This window comes from Saimiri boliviensis, chromosome 11, assembly GCF_048565385.1.
Source record: "Saimiri boliviensis isolate mSaiBol1 chromosome 11, mSaiBol1.pri, whole genome shotgun sequence".
Classification (NCBI taxonomy): Eukaryota; Metazoa; Chordata; class Mammalia; order Primates; family Cebidae; genus Saimiri; species Saimiri boliviensis.
The window spans coordinates 21,305,504-21,325,258 of record NC_133459.1 but is presented as its reverse complement, the minus strand read 5'-3'; the positions used below and the strand labels follow the sequence as shown (position 1 = coordinate 21,325,258).

Here is a 19,755-nt window from a genome sequence, read left to right as displayed (position 1 = left end):
ACTGAAACTATAAAAAGGTGCAATTGCTTAAAAAATTTACCTAGGAGAGGCCCAGCACGGTGGCTCAGCCTGTAATCCCAGCACTTTGGGAGGCCAAGGCAGGTGGATCACCTAAGGTCACGAGTTCAAGACCAACCTGGCCAACATGGTGAAACCCCGTCTCTACTAAAATTACAAAAATTACGTGGGCATGGTGGCAGGCACCTGCAATTCCAGCTACTCGGGAGGCTGAGGCAGGAGAATCACTTGAACCTGGGAGGTGAAGGTTGCAGTCAGCCAAGACCGCACCACTGCACTGCCGCCTGGGTAACAGAATGAGACTCTGTCTTAATAAAAATAAGACAAATTGGCCGGGCGCGGTGGCTCAAGCCTGTAATCCCAGCACTTTGGGAGGCCAAGGCGGGTGGATCACGAGGTCCAGAGATCGAGACCATCCTGGTCAACATGGTGAAACCCCGTCTCTACTCAAAATACAAAAAATTAGCTGGGCATGGTGGCGTGTGCCTGTAATCCCAGCCACTCAGGAGGCTGAGGCAGGAGAATTGCCTGAACCCAGGAGGCGGAGGTTGCGGTGAGCCGAGATCGCGCCATTGCACTCCAGCCTGGGTAACAAGAGTGAAACTCCGCCTAAAAAAAAAAAATAAGATAAATTAGGAAGTAAGTGACATGGACATGGAGGATACAGATCTTACTCCTAATGCACACTGGCAACAGAGGAGAGGGAAGTATGTCATTAGCAAAGAGAACCATGCTCTAAGAATCTTATTTAATACATGAATAAATGTATTCAACTACTCAAATACTGAACACTGAGTACACAGTATAATGGAGAAAACAATTATGACTGACTGTGTCCCTGCCTCTAAAAAGCTGAAAATCTAGTTGCAATTAAATGATCCTGATCAGGTGACCATCTCATACACGGCCTTTGCAATAAGACTCCAAAAATGTAGATGTTATTATACTAAACTGTAACCTAACTGATTCAGATAAACTGTGGAAATAGGCCTCAGGACAATGGATGAAAAAGCAGTAAGAGGAAAAAAAAGTTTCAAAGCGGGAGACAAGTCAGAATAGGCTATAAACTTTTATAGTATGCAATTTTCTTTCTCCTTTTACCCCTCAATAGTGCTTGACTCTTCCCTTCCCCAAAGATTCAATCCCTTTATCCTCTGCCCATCAATCCCATTCATTCAATAGTCACTTAACGGGTACCTAATATGGAACTGGACAATGTGCAAATTTTGAGACAAAAAGAATAATACAAAATCCTTTCTATTTTACTAATTCGGTTTTTCCCAAAGGACATTCCCTTAGATACTATATTCTTTTTTTAAGAAAATGTGTACTCTAGGTTCTGGGGTACATGTACAGATCATGCAGGACTGTTGCATAGGTACATACAAGGTAATGTGGCTTGCTGCCTCCATACCCCCCCCTTCCCCTTGTCACCTATATCTGGCATTTCTCCCCATGTTATCCCTCCCCAACCTCCCTACCCCCTGCTGTCCCTCCCCTAGTCCCCTCCAAAAGATCCCAGTTGTGTGATGCTCCCCTACCTGCGTCCATGTGTTTTCACTGTTCAACACCTGCCTATGAGTGAGAACGTGGTGTTTGATTTTCTGTTACTTGTGTCAGTTTGCTGAGAATGATGGTTTCCAGATTCATCCATGTGCCTACAAAGGACACGAACTCATCGTGTTTTATGGCTGTGTAGTATTCCATGGTGCATAAGCGCCACACTTTCCTTGTCCAGTCTATCATCAATGGGCATTTGGGTTGGTTCTAGGTCTTTGCTATTGTAAACAATGCCACAGTGAACATAATGTGTGCATGTGTCTTTTTTTTTTTTGAGATGGAGTTTCGCTCTTGTTATCCAGGCTGGAGTGCAATGGCGCGATCTCGGCTCACTGCAACCTCCGCCTCCTGAGTTCAGGCAATTCTTCTGCCTCAGCTTCCTGAGTAGCTGGGATTACAGGCAGCCGCCACCATGCCCAGCTGATTTTTTGTATTTTTAGTAGAGACAGGGTTTCACCATGTTGACCAGGATGGTCTCGATTTCTTGACCTCGTGATCCACCCGCCTCGGCCTCCCAAAGTGCTAGGATTACAGGCTTGAGCCACTGTACCCGGCGCATGTGTCTTTTTAATAGAATGATTTATAACCCTTTGGATATATACCCAGTAATGGGACTGCTGGGTCAAATGGAATTTCTATTTCTAAGTCCTTGAGGAATCACCACACTGTCTTCCACAATGGTTGAACTAATTTACACTCCCACCAACAGTGTAAAAGTGTTCCTATTTCTCCACATCCTCTCCAGCAGCTGTTGTCTCCAGATTTTTTAATGATCGCCATTCTAACTAGCATGAGATGGTATCTCAATGTGGTTTTGATTTGCATTTCTCTAATAATCAGTGATGATGAGCATTTTTTCATGTTTGTTGGCCTCATATATGTCTTCTTTTGAAAAGTGTCTGTTCATGTCCTTCACCCACTTTTGAATGGGTTTGGATGTTTTTTTCTTATAAATCTGTTTTTTAGTTCTTTGTAGATTCTGGATATTAGCCCTCTGTCAGATGGGTAGATTGAAAAATTGTTTCCCATTCTGTTGGTTGCTTGTTCACTCTAATGACTGTTTCTTTTGCTGTGCAGAAGATCTGGAGTTTAATCAGATCCCATTTGTCTAATTTGGCTTTTGTTGCCAATGCTTTTGGTGTTTTAGTTATGAAGTCCTCGCCTATGCCTATGTCCTGAATGGTTTAACACCATAAAAACCCTAGAAGAAAACCTAGATACTATATTCTTTGAAGGAGTAAAGGATCCAACACCAAGTCTGGAAAAATGCAGACTTTACAGGCCCCCTCTAGGAGAATTATAATAATGCACATTAAAGGTACTGAGAAGGCCGGGTGTGGTGGCTCACGCCTGTAATCCCAGCACTTTGGGAGGCTGAGGTGGGCAGACTGCCAGAGTCCAGGAGTTTGACCAGCCTGGGCAACATGGCAAAACCTTGTCTCTACAAAAAAGCATCAAAATTAACCTAGCATGGTGGCACATGCCTGTAGTTCTAGCTACTCAGGAGGCCAAGGCAGGAGGACCGCTTAAGCCCAAGAGGCCAAGGCTACAATCTCTGACTGCACCACTGCGCTCTAGCCTGAACAACAGAGACAGATCCTGTCTCAAAAAATAATAAAAAATAAAGATACTAAATTTTGCAGCAAAAACAATCTTTTTAACATTGTTTAAGCCAATGTCTTGACAAAGAAATAATTAACAAGAAATACACTTGGAAAAGGCTGGTCTAGAAAGGGTTTTTAGTCTTTAGGAACAAAAGGGATTAGAAAAATACCTACAGGTAGGGGCAATAATAACTGATGGTATTATTGAAAACAAAACTGTTTTCCACCAACACATTAATTTGTGCTGCTTGGGTAACTCAATTTTGGGTAGATTTAAGAATGAAGAGGCTGGGCGCGGTGGCTCAAGCCTGTAATCCCAGCACTTTGGGAGGCTGAGGTGGGTGGATCACGAGGTCAAGAGATCGAGACCATCCTGGTCAATGTGGTGAAACCCCGTCTCTACTAAAAATACAAAAAATTAGCTGGGCATGGTGGTGCGTGCCTGTAATCCCAGCTACTCAGGAGGCTGAGGCAGGAGAATTGCCTGAACCCAGGCGGCGGAGGTTGCGGTGAGCCGAGATCGCGCCATTGCACTCCAGCCTGGGTAATGAGAGCGAAATTCCGCCTAAAAAAAAAAAAAAAAAAAAAATGAAGTTTCTTCTGGATCTCTGTTCAACTGGTAGCATCCTGAGGTCATGATAAAGCCAAGCTTTAAAAAAAAAAAAAAGGCTGGGAGTGGCGGCTTAAGCCTGTAATCCCAGTACTTTGGAAGAAAGAAGGAGGAGCATAGTTTGAACCCAGTTCTAGACCAGCCTAGATAACATAGCGAGACGCTATGTTTACAAAAAGTAAAAAAACTTAGCCGGGTGTGGTGGCATTAACTGCAGTCCCAGCTACTCAGGAGACTGAGGTGGATCACTTGAACCCAGGAGGTCAAGCCTACAGTGAGCTATAATCAAAACCCTGCACCCCAGCCTCTGTGACAGTCAAGACCCTGTCTCCAAAAAAAAAAAAAAAAAAAAAAAAAAAAGCAAGCAAGCAAAACCAACCTTCTACCGTTTGTACAACTTGTCAAATCAGTACCAGACTGCCACAATACATCATAAGCAAAACGAAATACAGAAACACAACTGGATTCTTCCCTGGTAGTCTAGTGCCTACAGGGAAAAAATGGATTCTAAGGCTGAAACAAGACTATCATGCTTAATTTCCAATCTCAAATCCGGTTTCACCAATAGCCTCATTTTCTCCATAGACTGACAACTAAAATAAATGTTATAAATTTTAACTTCTTTTTTTGTTTCTTTGTTTGTTTTTTTGAGACAGAGTTTCGCTCTTGTTACCCAGGCTGGAGTGCAATGGCGCGATCTCGGCTCACCGCAACCTCCGTCTCCTGGGTTCAAGCAATTCTCCTGCCTCAGCCTCCTGAGTAGCTGGGATTACAGGCACGTGCCACCATGCCCAGCTAATTTTTTGTATTTTTAGTAGAGACGGGGTTTCACCATGTTGACCAGGATGGTCTTGATCTCTCGACCTCGTGATCCACCCGCCTTGGCCTCCCAAAGTGCTGGGATTACAGGCTGGAGCCACCGCGCCCGGCCAAATTTTAACCTCTTAATATTACTTAATAGTAGTATGTTTTATTTTGGGATTTTGCATAAAATTTTATTTTGTAAAAAAGGGTTTCCTCATTTAATAAAGTTTTTTTTAGATAATTTTTAAATTGCCCAGAGCCGAGAAGTGACTATTTAATAAAGTTTTAAAACCATCTGAAAGAAGCATACGAACTTTAATAAAAACTATTCCCCTGAGAAAAGGAATGGGTACTTTGAACCTAAAGGATTGGGAATCTCTCATACCTAAGTAAAAATCCCAAAGACTTCAGAGATTCTACAACTATTTACAACCAAGGACATAAACATGTCCCAGTAGGCAGACTATGAGTGAGTAGGGTAATTATTCTTACTTTTACATTGATGACTCTCAAATTTAAATCTTTTTTTTTTTTTTTTTGGACGGAGTTTCGCTCTTTTTACCCAGGCTGGAGTGCAATGGCGCAATCTCGGCTCACCGCAACCTCCGTCCCCTGGGTTCAAGCAATTCTCCTGCCTCAGCTTCCCGAGTAGCTGGGACTACAGGCGTGCGCCACCATGCCCAGCTATTTTTTTTATTTTTAGTAGAGACGGGGTTTCACCATGTTGACCAGTATGGTCTCGATCTCTTGAACTGGTGATCCACCCGTCTCGGCCTCCCAAAGTGCTGGGATTATAAGCGTGAGCCACCGCGCCCGGCCAAATTTAAATCTTTAGTCTCAGGCCGGGGGCGGTGGCTCAAGCCTGTAATCCCAGCACTTTGGGAGGCCGAGGTGGGTGGATCACGAGGTCGAGAGATCGAGACCATCCTGGTCAACATGGTGAAACCCCGTCTCTACTAAAGGTGCAAAAAATTAGCTGGGCATGGTGGCGCGTGCCTGTAATTCCAGCTACTCAGGAGGCTGAGGCAGGAGAATTGCCTGAACCCAGGAGGCGGAGGTTGCGGTGAGCCGAGATCGCGCCATTGCACTCCAGCCTGGGTAACAAGAGCGAAACTCTATCTCAAAAAAAAAAAAAAAAAAAAAAAAAATCTTTAGTCTCTTCCTTCTCCTCCTACCCTTATTACAATGATTCATTCACTCCTCAATCACCTTGAAACATCAGTCTTTAAAAAGAATCTTTCTTGGGCTGGGCATGGTGGCTCACACCTGTAATCCTAGCACTCTGGAGGCTGAGGTGAGCAGATCGCTTGATCTTAGGAGTTCGAGACCAGCCTGGGCAACATCGTGAGACTCTATCTCTACAAAAATGAGCCAGAGGTGGTGGTATGCACCTGTAGTTCCAGCTACTTGGGGGGCTAAGGCAGGAGGACCACTTCAATCTGGGAGGTTAAGGCTGCAGTGAGCCATGATCAGGCCATTGCACTCCAGCCTGGGTGACAAGGTGAGACACTGTTTCAAAAAAAAAAAAAAAAAAAAAATTTTTTCTGCCTTCACATTGCATTCCTTCCTTTATCAAAATATCTCACATACCCCATAAATATATACACCTACCATGTACCACAAAAATTAAAAATTAAAAAACGCCAGGCACAGTGGCTCACACCTGTAATCCCAGCACTTTGGGAGGTCAAGGTAGGCAGATCATGAGGTCAGGAGAATGAGACCAGCCTGACCAACATGGTGAAACACTGTCTCTACTAAAAATACAAAAATTAGCTGGGCGTGGTGGTAGGCGCCCATAATCCTAGCTACTTGGGAGGCTGAGACAGAGAATCATTTGAACCCGAAGGCGGGGTTGCAGTGAGCCGAGATGGCACCATTGCACTCTAGCGTGGGTGACAGGGCAAGCCTCCATCTCAAAAAAAAAAAAAAAAAAAAAATTAAACAAACAAAACCTTTCTCCCTTTTATCTAGGGCACAAACGCCAGATTAATTTTCCCAATATGTGATATTTTCTAATAGCTTAACAGATGAACATCAAAATTTTCAAACTGGCATATAAACTCTCTGGCTTTAACTGTGCAAACTGCCTTTAAAAAAATTTTTTTAAGACAGGGTCTCACTGTCACCAAGGCTGGAAAGCAGTGGCATGATCTCAGCTCACTGCAACCTCTGCTTCCCAGGCTCAAGTAACTCTCTTGCCTCAGCCTCCTAAGTAGCTAGGACTACAGGTGCATGCCACCACATCTGGCTAATTTTTGTAATTTTGTATAAACAGGGTTTTGCCATGTTGCTAAGGTTGATCTCAAACTTCTGGGCTCAACTGACCTGCCCACCTTAGCTTCCCAAAGTGCTGAGATTACAGGCATGAACCACCATGCCTGGCCTGAATTCAAACTTAATTCTAATCAGTAACAGAACTCTCAAAACATCCTCAATGCTGTTCTACCAACCTCTAAACTCCCAAAAGCTACTTTCATCTTTTTCTTTTAATCCAATGCAACAAATTCAAGATCCACCTCCTCTGCAGCTTATTTCTTAATTGTTCTAAATTTAAAAATATATATATTTATCTTCTCTGAAGTCTCATAGCACTCACGGTCTGCACTTCATAATCTAGTTCAAGGCTGTCTGATAGAACTTTTTGTCATAATGGAAACGTTCTCTATCTGTGCTTCCAATACTGTGGCCTCAACATGGGCTATTGAGCACTTACATGTGGCTAGCGTGACTGAAGAAACAATTTTTAATTTCAATTTAAACTTAATAGCCACATGTGGCTACTGGCTACCACACTGGACAGCACGAATCTAATGCTAACTACAACTGGACACAAGTCTACAACCCCAACAAAACTGGTCCCTTCAATCTGTCTTGATCCTAGACAATTCCTGTCTCTAACTAAATTGATTTGTCCATTGTTCTTAACATTCAGTTGTTCACTCTGGATTCCCTTGATGCTTCTCAGACCACTTCCCTTTCTCCATTGGTAGTATTTAATTACTGGTCACCTACTAACTATATGTCAAACACTGCAATAAGCATTTTGTTTATATTATATCTGAGCTTTACAAGGAAGGACTTATTTACCTGAGGAAAATGAATCAGAGGAAAAGGAAACACTTAACTCCAAAAAGGCCACCCTTTTCCAGAACATTTTCTAAATTCTGCGGTTTCATGGCCGAGCTCAAGGCCACCATTCCTAAAGGAGTATGTTGTTCCTGAAGTTCCAACCCAATTTACCAATTTCAAACCTTAAATGTTTTGCCATAATATTAGCATATATATACCCAAAAGTGAAACTAATGAAACTGAAACTTCAGGGACATTCAATTGCATGGACTCCTTCCAATACCCTAAACATGATTTTAACTATGTTATGATGTAATTTTGTTAAAGTACAGTCCCGAAAACTGAATAAGCTCCCAAGTCATAAAATATATACACTTTTTTCCTTGCATACACCTAAGAACTACTGAAACAGGGCCTGTCTATCCCAGCCTCAGCTTGCTTTCTATTCCTTAAATGGATACTCTATCCTCTAAAGTCTGTTTCCTCTGGAACCCAAGACTGGCTAGTTGCTAGTTTCCTAGCTGCTGCTCCACATAAACACATAACTAATTTTTTCTTCTGCAAGTTTAAGACCTAATAATAATAATAATAATAAAACAGGATAAATAAGAGGAGTTAAAATTACAAAGAAAAATATACTGGTTGGGTGAGGTGGCTCATGTCTGTAAACTCAGCACTTTGGGAGGCTAAGGCAGGACTGCTTGAGCCCAGAAGTTTGAGACTAGATGGGGAAACATAGGGAGAAGCCATCTCTACAAAAAATTTAAAATTAGCCTGGTGTGGTTGTACACACCTGTAGTCCCAGCTACTTAGAAGGCTGAAATAAGGGCATCACTTGAGCCTGGAAGGTTGAGGCTGCAGTGAGATATGATTGTACCATTGCACTCCAGCATGGGTGACAGAGTGAGATCTTGTCTCCAAAAAATTAGTCCATAAGGTAACTAAGAAATCTTTCTTGTAGGAGACAGATTAAAAAGTAAGTAATAGTAAAATCTTAGAGCGTGTCCCAAATTTATCTGCAGATTCAACACAATCACAACCAAAATCCCAGCAGCCCCACCATGCCCAGCTAATTTTTTGTATTTTTAGTAGAGACAAGGTTTCACCATGTTGACCAGGATGGTCTCGATCTCTTGACCTCGTGATCCACCCGCCTCGGCCTCCCAAAGTGCTGGGATTACAGGCTTGAGCCACCGCACCTGGCCCCCCAGCAGCCTTTTTTGCAGAAACTGACAAACTGGTCCTAAAACTCATATGGAAATGGAAAGGATCCAGAACAGCCAAAACAATCTTGAAAAAGAAGAACAAAGTTGGGGAACTCACACTTCCTAATTTCAAACTTAAGAAACTAATCAGGATGGTGTGGTACTGGCATGGATGGAAATACATAATAGATCAATGGAACAGATTTGAGAGTCCAGAAATAAACTCTTACAGTCAATCAACAAGGGTGCCAACTATTAGTTGAGGAAAAGAATGGTCTTCAATAAACTGTGCTGGGACAACATGCAAAATAATGAAGTTGAACCCCTACCTCACACCATATACAAAAATTAACTGAGAAATGATTATAGGCCTAAATGCAAGAGCTAAAACTATAAAACTCTTAGAAGAAAACATAGGAGTAAATCCTGATGACATTGGACAAGGCAATGGTTTATTAGATATAACACCAGAAGCAGAGGCTACAAAAGAAAAAATAAATCAGATCTCATCAAAATCAAAATTTTCTGTAACCAGAATATGTAAAGAACTCTTAGTTGAAAATTATAACAACAACTCTTTTTTTTATTGGAGATGGAGTCTTGCCGTGGTGCCCAGGCTGGAGTGCAGTGGTGCAATCTCAGCTCACTGCAGCCTCTGCCTCCCGGGTTCCAGCAATTCTCCTGCTTCAGCCTCGTGGGTAGCTGGCATTACAGGCACACACCACCATGCCTGGCTAATTTTTCTATTTTTAGTAAAGAGACTCAGTTTTGTCATATTGGAAAGGCTGGTCTCAAACTCCTGACCTCAGGTGATCCACCTGCCTCAGCCTCCCAAAGTGCTGGGATTACAGGTGCTGAGCCACCACACTCAATTTTTAACTCAATTTTTAAATTGAGTTAAACACAACTCAATTTTTAAAAATGAACCAACGATTTGAATAGTCATTTCATCAAAGATATAAAATTGGCCAATAAACACATGAAAAGATGTCCAACATCATTAGTCATTAAATGCATACCAAAACCACAACAAGGTATCACTTCAGCCCCACTAGGATGGCTATAGTAAAAGACAAACAATATCAAACATCAAGAAGCACATGAAGGTTGGGCAAGGTGGCTCACACCTCTAATCCCAGCACTCTGAGAGGCCGAGATGGGTGAATCACTTGAGGTAGGTCAGGAGTTAGAGACCATCCTGGCCAACATGGTGAAACCCCAACCCTACAAAAATTGGTCAGGGTTGGTGGCAGGTGCCTGGAACCCCAGCTACCCAGCAGGCGAAGGCAGGAGAATCGCTCAAACCCAGGAGGAGGGGGTTGCAGTAAGCAGAGATCACACCAGCTTTCTGAGACTCCGTCTCAAAAAAAAAAAAAAAAAAAAAAAAAAGAATATTGGAGAAACTGGAACCCTCATATATTTACTAATGGGAATGTAAAATGGTACAGTTGCTGTGGAAAACTGTTTGGCTGCACCTCAAAAGTTAAACCTAGAATTAACATAAAACCCAGCAATTCTACTCCTAGGCCCATACCGAAGAGAACTAAAACATATTCACACAGAAAAACTGTACATTTACGTTCACAGCAGCAGCAGTATGCAAAATAGCCAAGACACAGAAACAAATCCAAATGTCCATCCAATGATAAATGGATAAACAAAATTTGATATCTCCATACAATGGAGTATTATTTAGCCATAAGTACTGAAAGGAAGTACAACGTGGATGAACCCTGAAAACATGCTAAATACAAAAGGCCACATATTGTAAGACTTTTATATAAAATGTCCACAATAGACAAATCCATAGACAAAGAGTAGATTAGTGATTGTGAGGGACTAGGGGTAGGGAGGAATGGAAAGTGACTGCCAATGATCCAAGTGTCTTTGGGGATGATGAAAAGGTTCTAAAATCAATTGCGGTGTTGTACAATCTTGTAAATATGCCAAAAACCACTGAATTGCACATTTTAAAATAGTGAATTTTATTATACATACATTATCCCAATAAATCTGTTTTGTTTTAGACAGAATTTCGCTCTTGTTGCCCAGGCTAGAGTGCAGTGGCACAATCTCTACAACCTCCGTCTCCCGTGTTCAAGCAATTCTCCTAACTCAGCCTCCAGAGTAGCTGGGATTACAGGCGTCCACCACTAAGCCCAGCTAATTTTTTGTATTTTTGGTAGAGAAGGGGGTTTCATCACATTGGCCAGGCTGATCTCGGACTCCTGACCTCAGGTGATCACCCGCCTCAGCCTCCCAAATTGCAGGGAGTACAGGCATGAGCCACTGTGCCCGGCCAATAAACCTGTTTTTTTTTTTTTTTTGAGACGGAGTTTCGCTCTTGTTGCCCAGGCTGGAGTGCAATGGCGCGATCTCGGCTCACCGCAACCTCCGCCTCCTGGGTTCAGGCAATTCTCCTGCCTCAGCCTCCTGAGTAGCTGAGATTACAGGCACACGCCACCATGCCCAGCTAATTTTTAGTATTTTTAGTAGAGACGGGGTTTCACCATGTTAACCAGGATGGTCTCGATCTGTTGACCTCGTGATCCACCCGCCTCGGCCTCCCAAAGTGCTGGGATTACAGGCTTGAGCCACCGCGCCCGGCCTTAAACCTGTTTTTAAAAACATCTTATACATGGCTTCTGGCCACCTGTCTGCTAAAATCGTAAAATAACACTCTGCCCTTTACTTCATTTCTGAGGGCTGGTGTCACCAACCTCTGTGCTTTCCTAACCCATGCTTTGGTAAAAGCTCCAGAAAGTCTTGCCTCCAAAACGGTATTTTACCCAGCACTGGTTATATTTTAGAGAGTTAGCTCAAGTAGGCAGATAAATCTGAGGGCTCTCACTCGGGCTAATACTCACCTCAAGAAGCTCCGCATGGCCGGGCGCGGTGGCTCACGCCTATAATCCCAGCACTTTGGGAGGCCGAGGCGGGTGGATCACGAGGTCAAGAGATCGAGACCATCCTGGTCAACATGGTGAAAGCCCGTCTCTACTAAAAATACAAAAAATTAGCTGGGCATGGTGGCGCGTGCCTGTAATCCCAGCTACTAAGGAGGCTGAGAAAGGAGAATTGCCTGAACCCAGGAGGCGGAGGTTGCGGTGAGCCGAGAGCGCGCCATTGCACTCCAGCCTGGGCAACAAGAGCGAAACTCCGTCTCAAAAAAAAAAAAAAAAAAACTTGTATAGACAATTTTTTACAAGCATAAATTACGTAATTTGCAAATTTTTACTTAAATGTTGGTTATATACACATACATATCCAGTTTTTTTTTTCCAACTAGACCATAAAATCTCCAAAAAAGGCCCTAGTCTAAAGTCTGCGGCCTAATACTGCCCCAGTGCCCTGCACAATGTCCCATGTGGTCCTTTGTTTCAAGGGCTGATGATACCCTGTAACACGAATAGGGAAACTACATTCCAGTTCCATCACTTACTTAGCTTTGTGACTTTGGGCAAGTTGCTTAAACTGTGTGCCTCAGTTTACTCATTCCTAAAATAGGGTTAGCAATACCTGCCCGTTGGTATTTAGGAAAAACAAAAAACAAAGTAATGTTGGTGACACGCTGAACACAGCATCTAGGACACAGAGATTTGAGGCAGTCATTGTCTGCATATAGACTGATGGAGTCAAATCTTTTTCTTCCCAAATATTTGCATTTTGACTGTTACTCGCCCTCTCAATCAGCAGCTTCCTCATCTGCAAAATTCTATGCCAAAAGATCTCTGAGAGGATTGGAAGAAAGAAAAGCCTACAACTCCTATCACACAGCAGAGGCTCAAACAAAAACAAAAAAACAAAAAACGACCCTTTCTTTTCCATCTCCACCACGAAGGCGATTTCTTTTAGCAACAACCGACAGCCCCCTCGTGCACCCAGCCGAAACGCCATCAACATCGCCGAACAGCTTCCAGACCTATCTGTGGACAAACAAGTGATGTCTCCAAGAACGCCAAGCGTAGCTCCACGTCAGGGAGCCATTTTTCCAGCCAAGCAAATGAAAAGGTGTGCAAGTAAGCTCTAAGGAGTAAAACACCCCCGCCGGCGACCATCGATGCCCCCTGCCCACGCCGCCAGCGACCCAGCACAAAGACCGCAGTCAACACCTGCAAAGACCCTGCATTTCTCACCCCACCCGTCCAGCTAGAGGGGACGCGGCGCGGACAGCCGCACAGGGGGAGGGGTGGGTGGTCGTGGGCGAAGGGCCCAAGACCCGGCAGCGGCGGGGGCGAGCGGGGCAGCCTGGGGCGGCTCTGCACCCCGCGGTGTCGTCCGAGGGAGGGGTCGAGCCTTACCTTCGCCCGCTTGCGCCTGCTTGTCCGACGCCCCTCCGGAGTCTCTGCGATTCCAGTCTCCATGGGGGTCGCAGACCCAGGCACGACGGCAGGCCCGGCCTGAGGCCCTGCGGACCCGGGCGGTTCGGCCAGGCCCCCGGGGGGCGAGGCCCGCGGAGGCTCTTTCTTGCGGGGCGTACGCTCCCCAGCCGCCCCCGGCCCGACCTCGGCTGGGCCCGACAGGCCCGCGGGCGGCGCGGCCACCTCTGAGCCGTTCTCGGCACCGCCCGCAGTCCCGGGGCCAGCCTCCGTCCCGGCCGCCGCCGCTGCAGCCGCCGCCGCCGCGGCTGCCGCCTTCTTCCCAGACAACATCTCGGGCCGCCGGGCCGCCGACGGCCGTAGGAGCCGCTCGGTCTGTCGCTCCGTGGGTCCGAACCGCCTTGACTCGCCTCGCTTCACGTCGCCCGCGCGCCGCCAACCGCCGTCGCGTGCGCAAGCGCTAAGCGCGCTCCCGCCGCGCCGGGACAAAAAGGGCCGGAGACGCCCACGAGCCCCGCCCCTCCCTCGCAGCCATAGAGCAGCGTCCTCGCGGCTAGAGCGGCACCGCAGCCAAGAACGTGTAGCTTGCCTAGAGCGTCTCCCCGGCTTTCGGAACTGGACCCGGCACAGTCAGTGGTCTTAGGGCTTCTGGGCCAGACTAAACCTCCGAAGGTGACCATGTCCTCTAGGGACTTGAGGCTTTGCATGCGTGCGTTCATTCATTCACTCATCCAATTTTTCGTCAATTCAACCAGTATCTATATTAGTGCTTGCCTACTACGTAACAAGGGTTACATTATGAAGTTCTTGCTTTCAAAGAACTTAGAATCTAATGGGGGAAAACAAATCATGCTGATAGGGCGTCTTATTTATTCATAACTGTCCTGCTTGGACTGGGCAAAAAGCTTGGAGAGCACAGCGGTTTCAATGGTAATCAAATGGAGAGAAGTTAGGAAATCCATGTTTGAGTCCAGACGGATTTGGTCTTGTCTCCAAGCCTTTGTTCACTCTTCTTTCTGTCTGGCCCCCAACCCCATTCGCATCCCATGTCCACCATACATAATAACTATAAAGGAGAACTAACCTAAAAACCCAGTAAGGGCCAGGCACAGTGGCCTGCATCTGTAATCCCAGCACTTTGGGAAGCCGAGGTGGAAGGATTGCTTGAGCCCAGGAGTTTGAGACCAGCCTGACCAACGTAGTGAAACCCTGTCTCTAATAAAATTACAAAAATTAGGCAGGTGTGGTGGTGTGTGCCTGTAATCCCAACTACTCAGGAGGCTGAGGCAGGAGAATCGCTTGAACCTGGGAGGCGAAGGTTGCAGTGAGCCAAGATCACACCACTGCACTCCAGCCTGGGCAACAGCAAGAGTCCCTCTCAAAAAAGAAAATAAATAAATAAAATAAAATAAAATAATAAAAGTTAATGTCTAGGTGGGAGAATTGCTTGAGGCTAGGAGTTTGAGACCAGCCTAGGCAATATAGCAAGACCCTGTCTCTTAAAAAAAAAAAAAAAAAAATTTTTTTGAGATGGTGTTTCGCTCTTGTTGCCCAGGCTGGAGTGCAATGGAGTGACCTTGGCTCGCTGCAACCTCCGCCTCCTGGATTCAAGCAATTTTGCTGCCTCAGCCTCCCAAGTAGCTGGGATTACAGGTATGAGCCACCACACCCAGCTAATTTCTTATTTTTAGTAGAGATGGGGTTTCTCCATGTTGGTCAGGCTGGTCTGGAACTCCCAACCTTAGGTGATCTACCTGCCTTGGCCTCCCAAAGTGCTGGGATTACAGGCGTGAGTCACCGTGCCTGGCCAAAAAAAATTTTTTTTTTCGTGTTAGTTGAGCATAGTGGCACAGGCCTGTTGTCCTAGCTACTCGGAAGGCTGAGGCAGGAGGATCACTAGAGCCCAGGAGTTGGAGGCTTCAGTGAACTGTGATTGCACCACTGTACTCCAACCTGGGCAACACAATGAGAACTTGTCTCAAAAATAAAATAAAATAATAATAAAAAGTTAATGTCTAACTGTACAGAGTCCAAAACCTAATCAATATTACATACTATATTGTTTCTTTTTTTCTGCTATAGGTTTGTCTGTTATATATATTATATTAAACAAAGTTACCTTTCCCTAAAGCATCAAGATGGGCTAGTATAACTGTGAAAGCAGTTATGTCCAGGTTTGGATAGCTTTTCTTTGCCCCTGTGATGGTAGGGGCTCTGTATTGGCCATTTTTTTTGCCGGTGGCTAGGCCCAGAAATACTGGTGAATGAATGAGGAGGCCTACATCACCTGGCTGTTGTGAGGACATCATGAGATAATACTTGCAAACTGTTTGTCAAAGAGTCTGGCACATAGTGGGTGCTTCAGACATAGGAGAAGTTACTATTATTGTTATGTGGCAACTGGGTGGTGGGAGGGAGCTGGTTATGACTCAGAGGCATGGGTAGCCGTGACTCTTGTCATGGAGGGGACTGAGGCAGGGTCCTGGGGCCTGTGTGCCTCCACGCCATAATGCTGGCAGAACTGATATTTCTCTTTAGGAGTCTCCATGGGATACTTGCCTCCTCGGGCACCATGGGAGCAGTGGCAATTTGGCTGATGAGCTATAAGCCAGTCTTGTTTGGGTTCCTATTCCTTCTGCTGTTGCTTAGCAACTGGCTGGTCAAGCATGAACACAAGCTCACCCTCCCAGAGCCCCAGAAGGTGAGCAAGACGGGTCTTGGCTTCAGCTCAGGGATAGCGGATATTTGTAGCTAGACTAGGTTGGGGGTTAGGGAATAGGGAGGTGTTGAAATAATGGGGCTGGACTGGGGAATCCAAGACTCTGGTCTAAATCACCATTCTCCAGCTTCCTCTTAGGTGGTGCTGGCAAATTTCTTCCCTCCACAAGGGGCATCAGTTGCCTCAGCTGTTAAATCAGGACCACCCCAGACTCTCCTATTTCATGTTTGATGTCAGCGTGCTTTGGCAAGAGTAACAACTACTTTAATGTGAAAAAAATTTTAAAAATTAAAATGGATGAACATAGATACAACTCTAAAATAGAATAACAAAGACAGCAGAAATGTACATAGATTATGACTTCTTTCATTTAATGTTAAAAAAAAAATGCTAGGCCGGGTGCGGTGGATCACATCTGTAATCCCAGCACTTTGGGAGGCTGAGGCAGGTGGATCACTTGAAGTCAGGAGTTCAAGACCAGCCTGGCCAACACAGTGTACCTGTAATACAAGCCACTCAGGAGGCTGAGGCAGGAGAATCACTTGAACCTGGGAGGCAGAGGTTACAGTGAGCTGAGATCATGCCACTGCACTCCACCGTGGGTGACAGAGCAAGACTCCATCTAAAACCAAAAACAAAAACAAAAAACATGCAAAACAGCCCAACACAGTGGCTCACACCTATAATCCCTGCACTTTGGGATGCCGAGGCAGGTGGACCACTTGAAGCCAGGAGTTCGAGAATAGCCTGGGCAACATGGCGAAACTATGTCTCTTCAAAACATACAAAAATGAGCCAGGCATGGTGGTATGCGCCTATAGTCCCAGCTACTCAAGAGACTGAGGCTGGAGAATCACCTGAGCCAGGAAGTTGAGGCTGCAGTGAACTGTGATCATGCCAGTGCACTCCAGCCTGGGTGACGGAATGAGATCGTCTCCTCCCCGCACCAAAAAAAAAGCAGGCTGGGTGCGGTGGCTCATGCCTGTATTCCAACACTTTGGGAGGCCGAGGCAGGTAGATCAGGAGGTCAGGAGTTCAGACTGGCCAATATGGTGAAACACTGTCTCTACTAAAAAACACAAAACATTAGCTGGGTATAGTGGCTCGTGCCTGTAATCCCAGCTATTTGGGAGGCTGAGGTAGGAGAATTGCTTGAACCAGGACATGGAAGGCAGAGGTTGCAGTGAGCTGAGATCGCACCACTGCACTCCAGTGTGGGCTACAGAGCAAGACTGCATCTCAAAAAAGAAAAACAAAGCAAAACAACAGCCTATCTTGATTATGGATGCATATGTGCAGTGAAAGTAGTTTAAGGCAGGATGTCTCAACCATGGCACTATTGACATTTTGGGCCAGATGATTCTTCATAGTGGGGGGCTCACCTATCACCTGTGCATTGTTAGCTTAGGGGCATCTCTGGCCCCCACCCACGAGATGCCAAGTAGCACACCCCTGATTTTGTGACAATTAAATGTATTTCCAGACATTGCCAAATGTTCCCGGGGAGGGGGGAGGGCAGAATGCCTTCCATTGAGAACTACTTTATAAAGAAATGCATGGAAAAATAAATACTAAATGCAGGATTACAGTTGAGATGACGATATTCAGAGACGGGGGTGGGGAACGCTGTGGGTGAGAGTACACAGAGAAGTTATATTTATATTTTATTTCTTAAGTTAATATGGGAATATGAGCATTTGTTGTATTATTTAGCTTTTTTTGCATGTCAGATATGTTTAATTTTTTTCAGTTAACCATTTTATTTTATTTTATTTATGTATTTAGTTTTTTGAGACAGGTCTCGCTCTGTGGCCCAGGCTGGATGCAATGGCACAACCATGACTCACTGCAGCCTCGACCTCCGTGGGCTCAGGTGATCCTTCCACCTCAGCCTCCCAAGTAGCTGGGACTACAGGTGTGAACAGGGATAATTTTTTCTAGTTTTTGTAGAGATGAGATTTACCATCTTGCCCAGGCTAGTTTCAAACTCCTGGGCTCAAGCGATTGTCCTGCCTTGGACTTCCAAGGTGTGGGGATTACAGGCATGAGCCACCACATCTGGCCTAATTTTTAAATATTTTTAAAGACCATTAGTTTGTAGCTGAGTCCAAAAAGAAAAAAAATTGAGTGTTATTTTTAACCAGGAGAGGGAGAGAAGAGAATCATAGAGATAAAAGTATGTCATGAGACCACTGAGACTTTGCAGTTTGAGATCATGCTGAGTCTGACAAAATGCTCAGAGAGGCACGTTGGAAAAACAGTCTCCTGGAGATAGATGTATTTAGGCTAAGGGCTTTATGTCCATTGTGACCGGCAGATTAGCGAGTCATCTCATGCATTCCTATGAACCAAAGGCCAGCGGGGGACTCAGGAATTTGAGGCTGTGTGATGCTGAAAAAATGACTTCCCAGCTGGGAGTGGTGGCTCACACCTGTAATCCTAGCACTTTGGGAGGCCAAGGTGGGCAGATCACCTGAGGTCAGGAGTTTGAGACTAGCCTGGTTAACATGGCAAAACCCCATCTCTACTAAAAATACAAAAATTAGCCAGGCATGGTGGCAGACCCCTGTAATCCCAGCTACTCCGGAGGCTGAGGCTGGAGAATCACTTGAACCCAGGAGGTGGAGGTTCAGTGAGCCAAGATGGCACCATTGCACTTCAGCCTAGGCAACAAGAGTGAAACTCTGTCTTAAAAATAAGAAAGTGGGCTGGGCGCGGTGGCTCAAGCCTGTAATCCCAGCACTTTGGGAGGCCGAGGCGGGTGGATCACGAGGTCAAGAGATCGAGACCATCCTGGTCAACATGGTGAAACCCCGTCTCTACTAAAAATACAAAAAATTAGCTGGGCATGGTGGGGCGTGCCTGTAATCCCAGCTACTCAGGAGGCTGAGGCAAGAGAATTGCCTGAACCCAGGAGGCGGAGGTTGCGGTGAGCCGAGATCGCGCCATTGCACTCCAGCCTTGGTAACAAGAGCGAAACTCTGTCTCAAAAAAAAAAAAAAAAAAAAAAAAAAAAGAAAAAAAGAAAGTAATCTCCATTGCTGGGTCCCAAGTCTCCACAAAATGAGGCAAAGACACTCCCCTTGCAGGCAGTGGTGAGACTCTATTAAGATAATGTTTGTAAACCACCTGGCATAGAGCAGGTGTTCAAACAAGGAAGGGATTATCATTATTAACCAACTTTCCCCTTTTCCTGGCGATGGGGAGCTTAGAAGGAAGAAGAGAAACCAAAGACTTCCGAAAACGACTCCAAGAACAACAAGGCCAAGAACACAAAAGAAGTTGAGAGAATGCATGCCTGCTTTGCCCTCCAGGACAAGGTCCTCCAACGGCTTCTGTTCAGTGAAATGAAGCTGAAGGTCCTAGAGAATCAGATGTTCATCATGTGGAATAAAATGAATCACCACAGGCGGTCAAGCAGACATCGGAATTTTCCCATGAAGAAACACAGAATGAGGAGGCATGAGTCGATTTGCTCCACCCTGTCTGACTGTATTTCCAGTTCCCCCAGCTAATGAGGCTGAGGTGGGCTGGCCTCTGTGGATGTTACCTTGACTCAGTAAAACCCAGTCACAGCCTATTGCATGTTCATAGTAAGTTGTAACAGAAAGGTGCCCAGGAGCCAGGAGGAGGATCAGAGGCTGAAAGATTGCCTCTGGAAAAGAAATCTACACAGCAGGTCTACCAGGTAGCACATAGTGTCATGGCCTAATGGGGCTCTAGAACCATCCCTTTCTAGAGCCTTCTATTTCAGTTGTATCTATCCTCGTTCCTCCCTGGCCCTATGCTGTTCACCCTGAGTCTCCCCACTACTGTCCCAGCCCCTAGTCTCCCCTCTCATCCT

General features: G+C 45.4%; 2 protein-coding genes across 3 annotated transcripts in view; one reads left to right on the top strand and one right to left on the bottom strand.

Annotated features, from left to right (window-relative positions):
* KDM1A (lysine demethylase 1A) overlaps positions 1 to 13,672 on the bottom strand; it is a 70,979-nt gene extending 57,307 nt beyond the window's left edge. For both annotated transcript variants that reach the window (XM_010345466.3, XM_010345467.3), the window contains exon 1: positions 13,175 to 13,672. In XM_010345466.3, coding sequence (XP_010343768.2) covers positions 13,175 to 13,525 — 351 coding nt within the window. In that variant the 5' untranslated portion in view covers positions 13,526 to 13,672. The remainder of the gene's footprint in view (positions 1 to 13,174) is intronic.
* Positions 13,673 to 15,701: 2,029 nt separating this feature from the next.
* On the top strand, positions 15,702 to 19,426 carry TEX46 (testis expressed 46). Its single transcript, XM_074381490.1, has 2 exons — positions 15,702 to 15,893; positions 19,124 to 19,426. Exons 1-2 carry the CDS (start codon positions 15,702 to 15,704, stop codon positions 19,424 to 19,426), a joined length of 495 nt encoding a protein of 164 aa, XP_074237591.1.
* The last annotated feature ends 329 nt before the right edge of the window (positions 19,427 to 19,755 follow it).

Coding starts and splice junctions, on each gene's coding strand:
- TEX46 (XM_074381490.1), top strand. CDS start 15,702: ATGCTGGCAGAACTGATATTTCTCTTTAGGAGTCTCCATGGGATACTT. Junction 15,894..19,123: donor CCCTCCCAGAGCCCCAGAAG/GTGAGCAAGACG, acceptor TGGGGAGCTTAG/AAGGAAGAAGAGAAACCAAA.